At 46.3% G+C, this 16,395-nt stretch overlaps 1 protein-coding gene across 1 annotated transcript in view; it reads left to right on the forward strand.

Annotated features, from left to right (window-relative positions):
• Positions 1-16,395, forward strand: part of LOC120991019 — a 128,510-nt gene that overhangs the window by 51,574 nt on the left and 60,541 nt on the right. The window contains exon 9 of the mRNA XM_040419908.1: positions 279-356. Coding sequence (XP_040275842.1) covers positions 279-356 — 78 coding nt within the window. The remainder of the gene's footprint in view (positions 1-278; positions 357-16,395) is intronic.

The raw sequence follows: 16,395 nt of genomic DNA on the forward strand, positions 1-16,395 counted from the left end.
GTAGAACAGAAGGATAGACAGCAGGGGGTGCTACCAGAGAGGAAAATGTACATAAAAATAAAAAATATTAATTGCATAGTAACACTTTTCGTGGGATAATTCTTTTAATAATATGCGAATAACCAAAGCACATGATATGAGTGATCATCCATTGTTTGCTAGTACAGGCAGACCCATATAGATGATCTAAATTGTTCTTTGCTGTGTGAATTGTTCAGTTTTATTTTACATGATTTTATATACATTTCGCAATTACGGTATGTTTTTTTTCCTTTCAGGAGTTTGTCATTGTTTTCTTCATGGCCTTCTGAGAAATTAGAGCTTCTTGTTCACTGCTGTCTTCAAAGAAGTTACAGGTCAGAACAGAAATGATAAAATATCTGTTGCATACTGTATTTTGACAATGTTCTTATAAGAAGATTTTGAGCAACATATATCTAAATGGTCTCCTTTTGTCCCTTTTTGAACCTTATTCCTAACAGTCAATCAAACCCAATTCTCTCCAGGGTAGTGTAAAAGATAAAAGATAAACAAGCTGAAGGTAGAATGCTCTCACATATTCCTGTGCACTCCTCTGGACTTTCTTTCTATCTATATACACTGCTCAAAAAAATAAAGGGAACACTTAAACACCACAATGTAACTCCAAGTCAATCACACTTCTGTGAAATCAAACCGTCCACTTAGGAAGCAACACTGAGTGACAATCAATTTCACATGCTGTTGTGCAAATGGGATAGACAACAGGTGGAAATTATAGGCAATTAGCAAGACACCCCCAATAAAGGAGTGGTTCTGCAGGTGGTGACCCCAGACCCCTTCTCTGTTCCTATGCTTCCTGGCTGATGTTTTGGTCACTTTTGAATGCTGGCGGTGCTTTCACTCTAGTGGTAGCATGAGACGGAGTCTACAATCCACACAAGTGGTTCAGGTAGTGCAGCTTATTCAGGATGGCACATCAATGCGAGCTGTGGCAAGAAGGTTTGCTGTGTCTGTCAGCGTAGTGTCCAGATCATGGAGGCGCTACCAGGAGACAGGCCAGTACATCAGGAGACGTGGAGGAGGCCGTAGGAGGGCAACAACCCAGCAGCAGGACCTCTACCTCCGCCTTTGTGCAAGGAAGAACAGGAGGAGCACTGCCAGAGCCCTGCAAAATGACCTCCAGCAGGCCACAAATCTGCATGTGTCTGCTCAAACGGTCAGAAACAGACTCCATGAGGGTGATATGAGGGCTCGACGTCCACAGGTGGGGGTTGTGCTTACAACCCAACACCGTGCAGGACGTTTGGCATTTGCCAGAGAACACCAAGATTGGCAAATACGCCACTGGCGCCCTGTGCTCTTCACAGATGAAAGCAGGTTCAAACTGAGCACATGTGACAGACGTGACAGAGTCTGAAGACGCCGTGGAGAACGTTCTGCTGCCTGCAACATCCTCCAGCATGACCGGTTTGGCATTGGGTCAGTAATGGTGTGGGGTGGCATTTCTTTGGAGGGCCGCACAGCCCTCCATGTGCTCGCCAGAGGTAGCCTGACTGCCATTAGGTACCGAGATGAGATCCTCAGACCCCTTGTGAGACCATATGCTGGTGCGGTTGGCCCTGGGTTCCTCCTAATGCAAGACAATGCTAGACCTCATGTGGCTGGAGTGTGTCAGCAGTTCCTGCAAGACGATGGCATTGATGCTATGGACTGGCCCGCCTGTTCCCCAGACCTGAATTCAATTGAGCACATCTGGGACATCATGTCTCGCTCTATCCACCAACGTCACGTTGCACCACAGACTGTCCAGGAGTTGGCAGATGCTTTAGTCCAGGTGTGGGAGGAGATCCCTCAGGAGACCGTCCGCCACCTCATCAGGAGCATGCACAGGCGTTGTAGGGAGGTCATACAGGCACGTGGAGGCCACACACACTACTGAGCCTCATTTTGACTTGTTTTAAGGACATTACATCAAAGTTGGATCAGCCTGTAGTGTGTTTTTCCACTTTAATTTTGAGTGTGACTCCAAATCCAGACCTCCATGGGTTAAAAAATTTGATTTCCATTTTAAAATTTTTGTGTGATTTTGTTGTCAGCACATTCAACTATGTAAAGAACAAAGTATTTCAGAAGAATATTTAATTACGGTAACTCAGATCTAGGATGTGTTATTTTTGTGTTCCCTTTATTTTTTTGAGCAGTGTACAACAAATACTGTCTGTCACCAATGTTATTTGTTATTTGCCACCTTCCCTTTCCCTATTATAGGTTGTATACAGCGGTGCTTAAACGTTTGTGAACCCGCCTGAAATTTCTGTCTTTCTGCATATATTTAACGGGTAACTACATCAGATTTTCACACAAGTCCTAAAAGTAGATAAAGACAACCAAATCAGACAAATGAGTAAAAAAATGTATTTATTTATTGAAGAAAATAATACAATATGTAAGTGGTAAAAGTTTGTGAACCTTTAGGATTTGCAGATAATTTAAGGGTGAAATTAGAGTCAGGTATTTTCAATCAATGGGATGGCAATCAGGTGTGAGTGGGCAACCTCTTTTATTTAAGGAACAAGGGAGTCATTTACCAACTGTCACGGAACCATGAACCAGACGTACAACAAGAGATAAATGAAAATAAGAAGGCTTTATTGAAAATAAAGCTGTAAAGCAAAAGTCCAAACGGATGGTGAAACCGAGCAGAGTCTTTGCGAAGCCAGAGGTCAGGAACCAGCAGGGTAGTCAGACGAAGCCAGGATCAGGAACCAGCAGGGTAGTCAGACGAAGCCAGGATCAGGAACCAGCAGGGTAGTCAGACGAAGCCAGGATCAGGAACCAGAAGCAGCAGCAGTCTTAGAAGCATGTGAACACAAGAGGACCAAGCAAGGAACTGAAGCCACAGACCTCCTATATATATGAGCTAGGCATCCAGCTCCTCCCAGGGGAAGGAGGAGCCGCAGGGTGGAAGGCTACAAGAAACCCAGGACCCAAGATGGCCGCCAGCACATGTCAAACGAAGGAGAGCAGCAAGCAGGTAAGACCATGACAGTACCTCCCCCTCAAGGGCCCCTCCTCCGCGGAGCACAAAACGGTTTCTGAGGGAAGCGTGCGTGGAAGGCTCGGAGCAAGGCAGGAGCATGGACATCTGCGGAGGGAACCCAGGAACGCTCCTCTGGACCATAACCACGCCAATGGACCAAAAACTGCAACCGACCGCGGACCAGGCGTGAGTCCAGGATATTGCTCACCTCATATTCCTCACGATTGCCCACTTGGACCGGACGAGGCCGAGGAACCGAGGAAGTGAAACGATTACACACCAGTGGCTTCAACAGGGAGACATGAAACACGTTGGAGATCCGCATGCCAGGAGGAAGCGCAAGGGCATAGGCTACCGGGTTTACCCTGCGAAGCACTCGGAAGGGACCAACAAAGCGAGGCGCCAGCTTGGGAGTGGGCACTCGAAGGTTGAGGTTGCGGGTGGACAACCATACACGGTCTCCGACCTGGTAGGAAGGAGCAGGCGCTCGTCTGCGATCAGCCTGGAATCTCTGGCGCTGCGCAGAGACCTCAAGGGACTTCTGGATCTGTACCCAAGAAGCACGTAGGACGGAAAGGTGATCCTCCACAGCCGGAATATCCTGGCGAGAGAATACCTCCGGTAACACGGCAGGTTGGAACCCATAATTGGCCATGAAGGGAGACGTCCCAGAGGAAGAGTTCACCGCCGTGTTCCTGGCAAACTCAGCCCAAGGCAGGAGGTCAACCCAATTGTCTTGGTGATCGGAGACATAGCAACGAAGGAATTGCTCCAAGGCCTGATTGGACCGTTCTGCGGCCCCATTGGACTGAGGGTGGTAGGCCGAGGAGAAGGAGAGATGAATCCCCAACTGGGAGCAAAAGGCGCGCCAGAACCTGGACACAAACTGACTCCCCCGATCCGACACAATCTCCTTAGGCAAACCGTGCAACCGGAAGACCTCCCTGGCAAAAATCGTGGCCAACTCTTGTGCAGAGGGTAACTTCTTGAGAGGAACACAGTGGCACATTTTGGAAAACCGATCCACAATCATGAGAATGACCGTATGGCCTCGGGATGCAGGGAGGTCCACAATGAAATCAATCCCCAGGTGTGACCATGGGCGCTCCCCGGTGGCTATGGGTTGCAGAAGGCCCAACGGAAGGTGCCGAGGGGACTTACTCTGGGCACAAACGGAGCATGCCGCTACATATGCGGCGATGTCGGAACGTAGGGAAGGCCACCAGAACAGACGTGAAACAGCCCAGGACAGCTGATTCTTTCCAGGATGCCCCGCGGTCTTGGAGTTATGGTAGGTTCGCAACAACCGAGTGCGCAACTCCTCAGGCACAAAACATCTGCCGTTGGGTCTCCCAGAGGGAGCACCAGATTGAGCCGCCAAAATCTGCTCACCCAGGGGAGAGGTCAGGCTGGTGCGAATGGCGGCCAGGATCTGATTCGGAGGTATGACCGAAGTCGGAATCGACTCCTCCCTGGACAGCTCGGAGTACTGCCGTGATAAGGCATCCGCCCTGATGTTCTTGGAACCGGGTAGGTAGGAGACCACGTAATTAAAACGTGACAAGAACAGAGCCCATCTGGCCTGACGTGGTGTCAATCTCTTGGCCTCAGAAAGGTAGGTCAGATTCTTGTGGTCCGTCAGGATGAGAACCGGAACCACCGAACCCTCGAGCAAGTGCCTCCATTCTTTAAGGGCCTGCACGATGGCCAATAACTCCCTGTCACCAATCTGATAGTTGCACTCCGCGGAAGACAGTTTCCGGGAGTAAAACCCACAAGGAAGCAGAGGACCCTCTGGTGTTCTACGCTGAGACAGAAGGGCGCCTACTCCCGTCTCAGACGCGTCCACCTCGAGGACAAAGGGCAACCCAGGGTTGGGATGCGACAGAATCGGAGCCGACACAAAGGCGGACTTTAGGGCCTCAAAAGCTCGGATGGCCTCGAGCGGCCAGACCTGGGAATTACTGCCCTTCCTGGTCAGATCCGTGAGAGGCTTGGCCAGCATGGAAAAGTCCCTGATGAACTTCCGATAATAATTGGCGAAGCCCAAAAAGCGCTGCAGGGAACGAAGACCACTGGGCTGGGGCCACTGTAAGACAGCCGAAACCTTCTCAGGATCCATGGAGAACCCCTCAGCGGAAATGATGTAACCTAAGAAGGTTACCTGGGATCGGTGAAATTCGCATTTCTCAAGCTTACCGAACAGCTTGTTCTCTCGTAACCGTTGCAACACTCGTCTGACATCCAGAATGTGGGCCTCCATGGATTCAGAATATACCAAGATGTCATCCAAATAGACTACCACACACTGCTGCAACAGGTCACGGAAAACATCGTTGATGAATTCCTGAAAGACTGCGGGCGCATTGCACAACCCAAAGGGCATAACCAAGGATTCGTAATGACCGGTCCTGGTGTTAAACGCGGTCTTCCACTCATCGCCCGCCTTGATCCTTACCAGGTTATATGCCGCCCTCAGGTCGAGTTTGGTAAAGACCGTGGCCCCTTTAAGGCGATCGAACAGCTCGGAAATCAAGGGTATCGGGTAAGCGTTCTTGATCGTGATGCGATTGAGACCCCTGTAATCGATGCAAGGCCTCAACTCACCTCCCTTCTTTTTCACAAAGAAAAATCCAGCCCCTGCCGGGGACGAAGATTTGCGAATGTGTCCGCGTGAAAGCGCCTCCCTCACGTACTCCTCCATGGCCTCATTCTCCGCTACCGACAGTGGATAGACTTTGCCACGAGGAGGAACGGCACCAGATTGTAACTCTATGGCACAATCGTATGGGCGGTGCGGAGGTAGGGCAACCGCCCCATCGGCAACGGGAGCGAAATGAGCCGTGCGTTCAAGCAGGGTTTGCAACGCCACAGCGAACCGACCCAACAGGTGATCCTGCTGATCAAGTCTGGCAACCAGCGTGGGTAGCGAGGATGGCCCTGTACCGTCAGAATTCATGGCTTGGTCCTAATGTCACGGAACCATGAACCAGACGTACAACAAGAGATAAATGAAAATAAGAAGGCTTTATTGAAAATAAAGCTGTAAAGCAAAAGTCCAAACGGATGGTGAAACCGAGCAGAGTCTTTGCGAAGCCAGAGGTCAGGAACCAGCAGGGTAGTCAGACGAAGCCAGGATCAGGAACCAGCAGGGTAGTCAGACGAAGCCAGGATCAGGAACCAGCAGGGTAGTCAGACGAAGCCAGGATCAGGAACCAGAAGCAGCAGCAGTCTTAGAAGCATGTGAACACAAGAGGACCAAGCAAGGAACTGAAGCCACAGACCTCCTATATATATGAGCTAGGCATCCAGCTCCTCCCAGGGGAAGGAGGAGCCGCAGGGTGGAAGGCTACAAGAAACCCAGGACCCAAGATGGCCGCCAGCACATGTCAAACGAAGGAGAGCAGCAAGCAGGTAAGACCATGACACCAACTGATATACACCAGTTTTATGGCGTATATCTGGCGCAGATTGCGGTGCAAAGGTTTTTTGCGCCGCAATCTGCGACATTTGTTTTGGTCTATTACATAAAATGCCAATAAAATACATTTAAGTTAGTGGGTGTAACGAAAAAAAAAAATGTGAAAAAGTTCAAGGGGTATGAATACTTATTCAATGCACTGTATTTTACATTCGCTGATTACTAAGGCAATGTGCAGTAAGTCAAAGGTGGCGTTTTACTATTCTATATTTCAGAAATATCCAAACCTTCATTCATATCACCAATAATTATTTTAAACCATTTTGTACCTATTGTTCGTACTATATTGGGTACAACTAACATATAAATTGGTGAGTTTGTGAGGGCATTATATACAACAATTATAGGAAGTGCAGAAGACAGGTATGGGTCCAGTAGGGATTTTTGAAGTGATCACCAATGCAAAATGCTAGTGGGCCGCACCTTCTGAAACATGCTGTGTTCTAACTATTTTTGATGAAAAGACTATTTGGTTATGAAATCATATAATGAACAGTAATGATATAGTGGGAAACACATAAAGGTGGAAAAAACGCATCAAAAACGCTATTGGAGCCGCTATTGCGTTTTTTTTGTGAGAGGTTGCAGAACATTGCGTTCTGTATTATCTATAAGTAATTATGTGGTCAGGTCATAAACATGATAGATTAAGGCATGACCAACAATAATAAAATGCACAGGAGACAGGGATGGGTCCAGTACGGATTTTTGAAGGGATCATTATCCCAGGTGAACTAGCAGTTGACTATAAAAGTGGGCAGGACATGGCATAGCAGGTAACCACTGATGAAGGAGTGAGTTAACACTCCGAAACGCGTCTGGTGTTTATGATGCCTGCACATCTGAAGACCCACTCGGAATATCCATGGATAAAGATTTGTAGCTACAATTTGACAAGCTAAAGGATCAGCGCTGTGTGGAACTTGCAGCCCTTTTTCCATCTCTCCATTCATAAGCTGTGGGGGTAGGAGTGGAGTGTCGGCTCATGTGAGAAGCCAGACTCCGAATCATTGAGCCACGTGGTATGCTGAACACTGACCTCCAGGAGTGACACAGCCGGGAGACAAGGTAGCGTGTTTCATGCTTCGAGCAGGAAAGAGGTAAAACTTACTCTATTATTAACCGCCACGTGGGACGCCACAGTGTAGAGGCAGACACTAATCCTGCTAACAAAGTAATATCTACATTGCTACAGTGTTTAAATGAAAACGGCTACTCGGTCTACAAATGTACGTTGATGTGTGTAGATTGTGTCACACGGACCTATACACGGTACTTAGTTGAACTTTTCATTTGGATCTAAAAAGTCTGACTAACCATTAACTATTAAGTGGACATCAAGTATAACTAACTCTAGCGGATGTCTTGTGGAATACATTAATCCCAGGGGATATACTGGTACACTCCAAATGTCTGTCATAGTCCAGGAGGATCAAAAAGGATTATCGGTGCTTTTTTTATTTTTTTTCTCTTCTTTTTTAATTGTTTAACTTTTTATTGCATGTGACAATGTGGAGAAAGATTGCCATATCCTTTGAATATTAGCAACCTCTCACTTAGGAGGGCATATTGAATGGCTTTTTGAGGTTGAGGAAGTGTGAACCACTCCAAACCCAATCTGCTGTTTATACTGCGTAGGTGGATACTTACATGGGATGGTGTAGTTGCATGGACGGTAGCCATCCACCTGGTCCTGTTGGCTGGCGTCCCCTGTCCATGCACCACACACAACATTGTATGTGACCAGTTTGGGAAAGTACTATCATAATTTTAGCATCTTTTATGTGTTCATATTAATTATATTTTAACAGAATTTTTAATTTGTCAAGACAATAAACATTAACCTTTTAAGACATCTCTGGGTGGTTGCGGATGGTGAGTGCCTGTCGTTCCAATATATTTATTTATGTCTGTCATCTTCTTATGTTGTTATTGATTGTGACTGATAGTCCATAAAAAATTGATTCACGTAGGTAGCTGTTGTATCAGATTCAATTAAGCTGCAATGTTTTGGTCTCAATACAGACCTTCATCAAGCTGAATCTGAAGTAGTGGATGAGGGGAACTGCGTTTGTATCTGTAATTTAGTCTAGTTCATTACCTGTCTTTAAAGACCCTTTAACTTATTGATCACTGCCTAGTATAAGTAGATCAACGATCAGCCCAATCTGATCTTTTATGCGAGCAGAAAAATGCCCCGTCAGTATGAAGGCTCTTTGAAAGAGCACTGATTGATGTTTTTTTTTATCTTGGATCGTTGCTCGTTCTGGCCCCCCTTTGGGCCATGTAAATCCACCCTAATTGTATAATTTAGACAAGTCTTCATGTTCCACTTAATATCACAATGGAGTGAATGGCTTGTTGGACCTCCATCATTGTGACTGTGAATGACAAATATTACACTAAAAACCAAAGCTGTCCACAGGCTGTGTGTGGTGTTGCCAGTGCTGTACCTACCAGAGAGGCAGACCACAAGGGGAACCTAGGGCTGAAATGTTTCTCCTGTTCCCAACATAATTTTACTGCATTGTCCAAAAGGGGCCAGTAGGGGGAGTTCAGTGTAAATAGAGTATTCACAACTACCATTAAAATAAATGGTAACTGCAAGCATTTCTATGCACTGAGCTCCATCTAGTGGTGGCTGCAGGCAGACAGTTTTTTAATATACTGTGTGAAGGGAAGCTGGAGATTTATCAATGTAGTGACTGTTAATATGCTACTACCTGGAAGTGTGGCAGCACATGTACAGTCGGTGCTATGGAAGCGGAAGTAGAGTCTCTGCGCTTGCACCACTACTCAGAGCAGCGGTGCGGGCACAACATTGGTATGGCCAGGTGAGATGTCCATCCATGTCAATCAAGCAGCAGGGGGAGCTTCTTCAGCAGTAGGGACAACCCCACAGAGGTGAAGAACTTTTGTTAATGAGACAAATTGATTTGCTCATCTCTACCTGGGAGTGTTTGATGCTTCCATACTGGGAATCTGGGTGGGGCAAGAGGGACCATACTGACATTTTTTATGGGGCCCTATGAGATCTGTGTACAACCCTGGGTATTGCAGTTTGGTCCCATTACCTTCCATGAACTGAACTGCAATACCAGCACACCACAAATCCATAAACAAGTATGGGGCTGTTTTGAAAGTAAATAGGCATGTTTTTCTAATCCTGTGTAACCTTTTAACTCCTTTCCCGTGTTTGAGATTTTCTAGTACCAGGCTCTCTGTTTACACAGTGTCCCGTAAGACAGCTCAGTTGACAGCTCATGTGAAGCTTATCTCTAATCTCCTAATAGCTCCTAAACACTCATTATAGCTCAATTCTTATCTTACTGTGTTCATAAGTTTTTAGCAGTTCAGAGATAAAGGTTATCAGATTGCAGCGTCCCACTTGCATACGTGGGCACTGCAAATCTTGTTATGATGTATGTTGTTTCATGTTGGATTGCACTTTTGTATAAAGATCCCTGTTAACAGGCTGTTGGGTGCATTACACATATTCCACCACTAGATGAGGATAGCACCACAGTATATATACTACAGTTCAGGCCTAGTTAGAAGAGTTGGGAGTTGGTAAGATGTAGTAGAAGGAGCAGGGGGAAGGAGAGGACCCCCTCCTCTCAGCTCTCTGGAGCTCCACGGCCCCGAGTAGCCCAGACCTAGGCCAAGGAATAGGCAACAAAAGGGACCTTGTTTCTACGGTACACCCTTCCGGGGGGGGGGGGGGGGGGGAAGGGGGCCCAGTGAAAGATTCTATAATATATAAAGCTGAGTGTATGTGTGTGTGTATGCCCGCTAAAGGAATCCGCACAGTCGCATTTACAATCACGAAATTTGGTACATCAGGTGTCCAGGAAGGTTCTCAGCTCTCTAGGACGTACCGTTCCTGAGATATTCCAAAAAAAAATGCATTAGCCAATAGAAGCTTGGTCACATGACCCTTATCAGCCAATAGAAGCTTGCAGGTCCTCCAGCCTCCACATACACAGTTTTACTCCAGGTTTCCATAACAACCCAGCTATTTATCTTCACTGCTGTAGGAGAGCTTTAAAGGAAATCTGTCACCAGGATAATTGCTATTGAAGTAAAGCCGTGGCCTAATAGCTCTTAGTACCTTATTTCAAGATGTGTCTTTGTTCCAGCAATAGATGTTTTTATCCTCTGAAAATCCAGTTTGATATGTAAATGAGCCAGTTAGGTGCCCAGAGGGGCGTCACTCTTGCAGGAAGGAGCCTAGACACGCCCCCTGCCACAATGTGTCCACCCTCAAAAGACTTAAAACCCCGCCCCCAGGTCCCGCTAAACCACGCCCCTGATCCGACGGGGATTGAAAAAAATGAAGGTAAAAATCAACTTCTGTCAGCTGCAGGGGTGGGAGGGAGGGTGACTTTCTTCCTGCAGCTCACACTCACTTAGGCTCCACTACACTTAGGCTCCATTCAGGCGTCCGTAGTGCATTGCGGATCCGCAATTGTGAACAAGTATAGGATATGCTTTTTTTTCCGGAGCTGCAGACCGGAAGATTGGGGCCACGATTGGGGCCCCTATAGAAATGCCTATTCTTGTCCGCAGCTGCGGACAAGAATAGGACATGTTCTATCTTTTGCGGAGCTGCGGACCTGAAGATCGGGGCCGCGCTCTGCAAATGCGGATGCGGACAGCACACTGTGTGCTGTCCGCATCCATTCCGTCCCCATAGAGAATGAATGGGTCCGCACCCGTTCAGCAAAATTGCAGAACGGATGCGGACCCATTTGCGGTCGTGTGAATGGAGCCTTAGAGTGAGCTGTTCAAAAGGACACGCCCCCAATCCAGTTAGGCCACACTCCTCCCATGCCTCAGGCGGCTGAGATTAAAAAAATGAAGTTAAAAATCAACTTCTAGGTCCCGCGAAGCCACGCCCATATCTGGTTAAGCCACGCCTCCACTCCTTAGCCGACAGGGATTTAAAAAATTAAGGTAAAAATCAACTTCTGTCAGCTGCAGGGGTAGGAGGGATGGTGACTTTCTCCCTGCAGTTCACACTCAGACAGCACAGTGCTGCTGTCTTAGAGTGAGCTGTTCAAAAGGACACACCCCTGATCCAGTAAAGGCCACTGTTAAGGGGGCGGGCCCCTGTGGAGGTCACTGTCAAGGGGAAGGCTGCTGTAAAGGTCAAAGTTAAGGGGGTGGTCTGCTGTGGGGATCCAATTTTAAGGGACGGGGAACTGTGGGGGGTCAGTGTTAAGGGGTGGAGGCCTGTGGAGGTCACTGTTTTGGGAGCGGGGTGCTGTAGATGTCACTGTTATAGTGGATAGTGTTGATATCTTTTAACGACACACACAAACATTAAATGAAATAGATTAAATATACCCGAGCGAAGCTGGGTCCTTCAGCTAGTTTTCTATATAAAGACAAAGGAGGACAATAGTCATTTTACTAGGCTTCAGGCACCTTTGTACCAAGGTGAAGGATTCATTAGCTTCCGGCAGCCTCACCGTTTATTATTACAAGTACAGAAAGGCCATTTGTAGCAACTCTGAAGTAGAAGATTAGGATCCTAAAACCACCATCACTGAGACCAGGACCAGTTTCAGGACTAAATACCTGTGAGTACACAACCTCCTGCTACAGCCTGAGATATAGCCACATATACAGCCTGTTACCTGCATTTACCACATCCAACCTCCATGTTCATAAGAGACTGTTTATATCTGGATGTAAATTGCTGTCAAGACCCTGTTTACAGTAAAAGTTCTTAGTTGGATTCGAACTCTGTCTCAGTCATCTATCTCCATACTATTACACCCCTGCTTCAATCAGTTTTTTTGGGGGGCAACTGGTATATCACACCAGTAGAAATTATTTGTTCCAATAGCGTTTGGCACTCTGTGTGGATGCGGTATCGCAGCAGAACCGCACACAACTGCTGCACAATACAAATGCACTATAATATACTTTCTATGTTAGAAAGTATATTATAAGTATATTACACCCCTCTGTACTGCACACCTATCGATAGCACACATATACCAGTCCTTAAAAGGACTTTTGTGGCCCTATTAGCTAGCGTTTGGTGTCCCTAACAACCTGTCCCTGCTCCACACAGCAACCTATCCCTACACTGGCAAAACACTGAATGTAAAATGGCGGCCAGATCAGTTTTATTTATAAGGCAGGGGGTGTGTTCATGTGCTGAAACGTCTCAATTGGCTATCCTGTACCACCTGATGGATGTGTCATGGGTCAAAGTTCTTCACAATGTAAAAGAATATGGCGCCGGTGGACATCGCCATATGTTCGCCAGTTCAGCTAACCGCGAACGAGCAAAGTTCGTCGCGAAACGACCGCTGGGCGAACCGCAAGGCCATGTCTATTAGAGAACAAAAAAGGTTGCAAAAATAAAGGAGCAGTAAACTAATGTGATCCATTATATGGGGTAATGACAGTTCTATACGTTTCTGCATATAAGTGATATAAATAGAAAAGTGGCCCAAGGACTTTACCTTATGTGAAGTAATTTTTCTATATATGTGTTTCTAGCTTTGTAGCTTTATCTTTATTATTTGACAGGCTGTATAGTTCAGTATGTGTCTTGTTGCTCTGTTTTTTAGAGTTGCTGCAGGCTCGTTTCAGATTCGGCTTCCAGTGTTCTTGCAGACTTTGCATAGTGCATGTTTCTTCACATTTCCTCAACAAATAAAATTAGAATCCTTCATTTCCTCAGCATTTTGATATTTACACATAACTGCCCACATGTGTCTTCCTCAAACCTTAGTAACCATGTGCCAAGGATCCAAATAATAAGAAAACAGTGATCCTAACTTATGGAGACAAAATAATTATTTATTAAATGTAACAATAACAATGTAAAATGATATGTCATTAATATCTGTAAAATAAAGAACGTAGGCAACTTTAGTGTAAAACAGGGTTGCAAAAATAAGTATACCCTTATATTAATAATATTATTATTATTATTATTATTTATTATTAAAGCGCCATTCATTCCACGTACATATGAGAAGGGGTGTACACACATGACACAGACAATTGCACTAAGCATGAACAAGACGACTTACAGACTGGTATAGAAAGAGAGGGCCCTGCCCGTGAGGGCTTACAATCTACATGGTATGGGAGAAGGACACAGTAGTAGAGGGTAAAGCTGGTCATGGCGGTATAGAGGCAGCAGGGTCACTGGTTGTAGGCTTGTCTGAAGAGGTGGGTTTTCAGGTTTCTTTTGAAGGATTCAACTGTAGGTGAGAGTCTGATATGTTGGAGTAGCGAGTTCCAGAGTATGGGGAATGCACGATAGGAATCTTGGAGGCGATTGTGGGAAGAGGTGATAAGAGGAGAGGAGAGAAGGAGGTCTTGTGAGGATCAGAGATTACGTGTGGGGATGTATCGGGAAAGTAGCTCAGAGATGTATGGAGGGGTCTGCTTGTGGACAGCCTTGTATGTATTTGTTAGTATTTTCAACTGAATTTGCTGGACAATGGGGAGCCAGTGAAAGGATTGGCAGAGGGGAGAGGCAGAGGAGTAACAGGGTGAGAGGTGGATTAGTCGGGCAGCAGAGTTGAGGATAGATTGGAAGGGTGCGAGAGTGCTAGATGGAAGGCCACAGAGGAGAATGTTGCAGTAGTCTAGGCGGGAGATGATAAGGGCATGTACAAGCATTTTCGCAGACTCAAAGTTGAGGAAAGCATGGATGCGGGAGATGTTTTTGGGTTGGAGGTGGCAGGTGGTGGAAAGGGCTTGGATGTGTGGTCGGAAAGAGAGGGCAGAATCCAAGGTCACTCCGAGGCAGCGGACTTTGTTGACCAGGGAGAGTGTGCAGCCATTGATCGTGATAGATAGGTCTGTTGGGGGGTTGAGCAAGATGGGGAAAGATGATGAATTCTGTTTTATTCATGTTAAGTTTAAGAAAGTCAGAGGAGAAGAAGGAGGATATGGAAGATAGGCATTGTGGGATTCTGGATAGTAAGGTGGCGATATCTGGACCAAAGAGGTATTGTGTGTCATCAGCATAAAAGTGATACTGAAAGCCATGGGACTCTATGAGCTGTCCCAGGCCGAAAGTGTAGATAGAAAAGAGCAGGGGTCCTAGGACAGAGCCTTGTGGGACACCAACAGAGAGGGAATGAGACGAGGAGGTGGTATGTGAGATGGTAAATGTCCAGCCTGTGAGGTATGATGTGATCCAGGAGAGGGCCAGGTCAGTAATGCCAAGAGATGAGAGAGTTTGTAAAAGAAGGGAGTGGTCGACAGTGTTAAAGGCAGAGGAAAGGTCAAGGAGAAGGAGGATAGAGTAATGTTTTTTTAGTTTTGGCTGTTAGCGGGTCATTGTTGACTTTTGTAAGGGAAGGGGTCGGGAAGCCAGATTGTAGCTGGTCAAAGAGGGAGCAGGAGGAGAGGTGAGAGGACAGTTCAGAATGGACATGTTGCTCAAGTAGCTTTGAGGCATATGGAAAAAGTGATATGGGGCAATAACTGGACAAAGAAGATGGGTCAAGTGAAGGCTTTATGAGGATGGAGTTAATTGTAGCATGTTTAAAACCAGAGGGAAACACACCAGAGGTTAGTGATAGGTTCAAGAGATGAGTTATGGCTGGGATAAACACTGTGGTGAGGTTAGGCATGAGGTAGGATGGGATTGGGTCAAGTGCGCAGGTGGTGAGATGTGATCTGGTGAGTAGGGTGGGAAGTTTTTCTTCTGTAATGGTGGAGAAGCAGGTTTTGGGAGAAGAGGACTGAGTAGTTGTGTAAGTGTAAGGGAGCTGTGGGGACAGTGCACTGAAGCTTTGTCTGATGTGGATGATCTTTTGTTTGAAGTATGTGGCAAAGTCCTCAGTTGAGATGAGAGGTGAGGGTGGGAGCCATAGGGAACAGAGAAGGGAGTTGAAAGTGTTAAAAAGATGTTTAGGGTTGTGGGACAGGGAAGATATGAGAGATAAATATCTTTATCTGTATCTTTATCTTCATCTTTATCCAGGGAACCTTTCCTCCTGGCTTCTGAGGCTCTTTGCTCTTTTCTCTTGTTCCAGCAGAGCAGACAGGACTCTGCTGGCTGGCTCACAGCCTTCCCCTTGGAGGGCGTAAGATAGACTCAGTTTGGCAGGGCCCGTCCAGCAGGGACGAGGGCCTGCTGCCTTCCCCAAGTATGGGGTACTCTAGACTGACTTTCACTAACTCAACTCCTCCCTCTCTAGAGAAGGCTAGAATGGACAGAAGGTTCCACTGTAGGCAAACTAACTCTGCCAAGCTTGCTGCCACCTGCTGGTAAACCAGGCACATTACTTTTAAACATAACATTACAGGAAAATAGGAATACACATTTTGCAGGCCCTGGCAAAAAATACACATGATGACATAAAATCAACCATAGAAGATAGTGGGAAGGTGTAAAAGGTGGTAATGCACCTGTGGGGCGTTACACATGAAGTATCTGTGTGTATTTGGGAAGGAAGTGTTTAATGTTAGCAAACAGGTTTGTGCAAGCCGTCAGATGAGTAGGTAAGATGGAGGGAGAGATGAATAGTTACTTGCTGGGTGAATGGATGTGGGGGTATTTCAGGAGGTAGGAAGAGTAAGATGAAAAAGTGAGACATTGTTTGCATTAACTATTTCCGTAATTACCTCTGGTCCCCTTCTGGTTCAATTCTGGTATAATTCGGTATGTGCACTTGAAAGATGTTGCATTGAAAAGACCAAGGTCTGAAAGACCTAAGGACCTAGATTTATACCACTCAGTGTTCAATTAGGTGTGACCAAGGGGGGAGGGGGCTACATATGGCCTAATCAAGGGATTACCAGATACAGGGGTGAAATAGCCAATGTAAACAAATACTCAATAAATCCAGCAGGGAAAGAGTCATTAAAGTTCCATACAGACATGCCAGGGGATGAGAAGGAA

This window comes from Bufo bufo, chromosome 2 (assembly GCF_905171765.1).
Source record: "Bufo bufo chromosome 2, aBufBuf1.1, whole genome shotgun sequence".
Taxonomy (NCBI): Eukaryota; Metazoa; Chordata; class Amphibia; order Anura; family Bufonidae; genus Bufo; species Bufo bufo.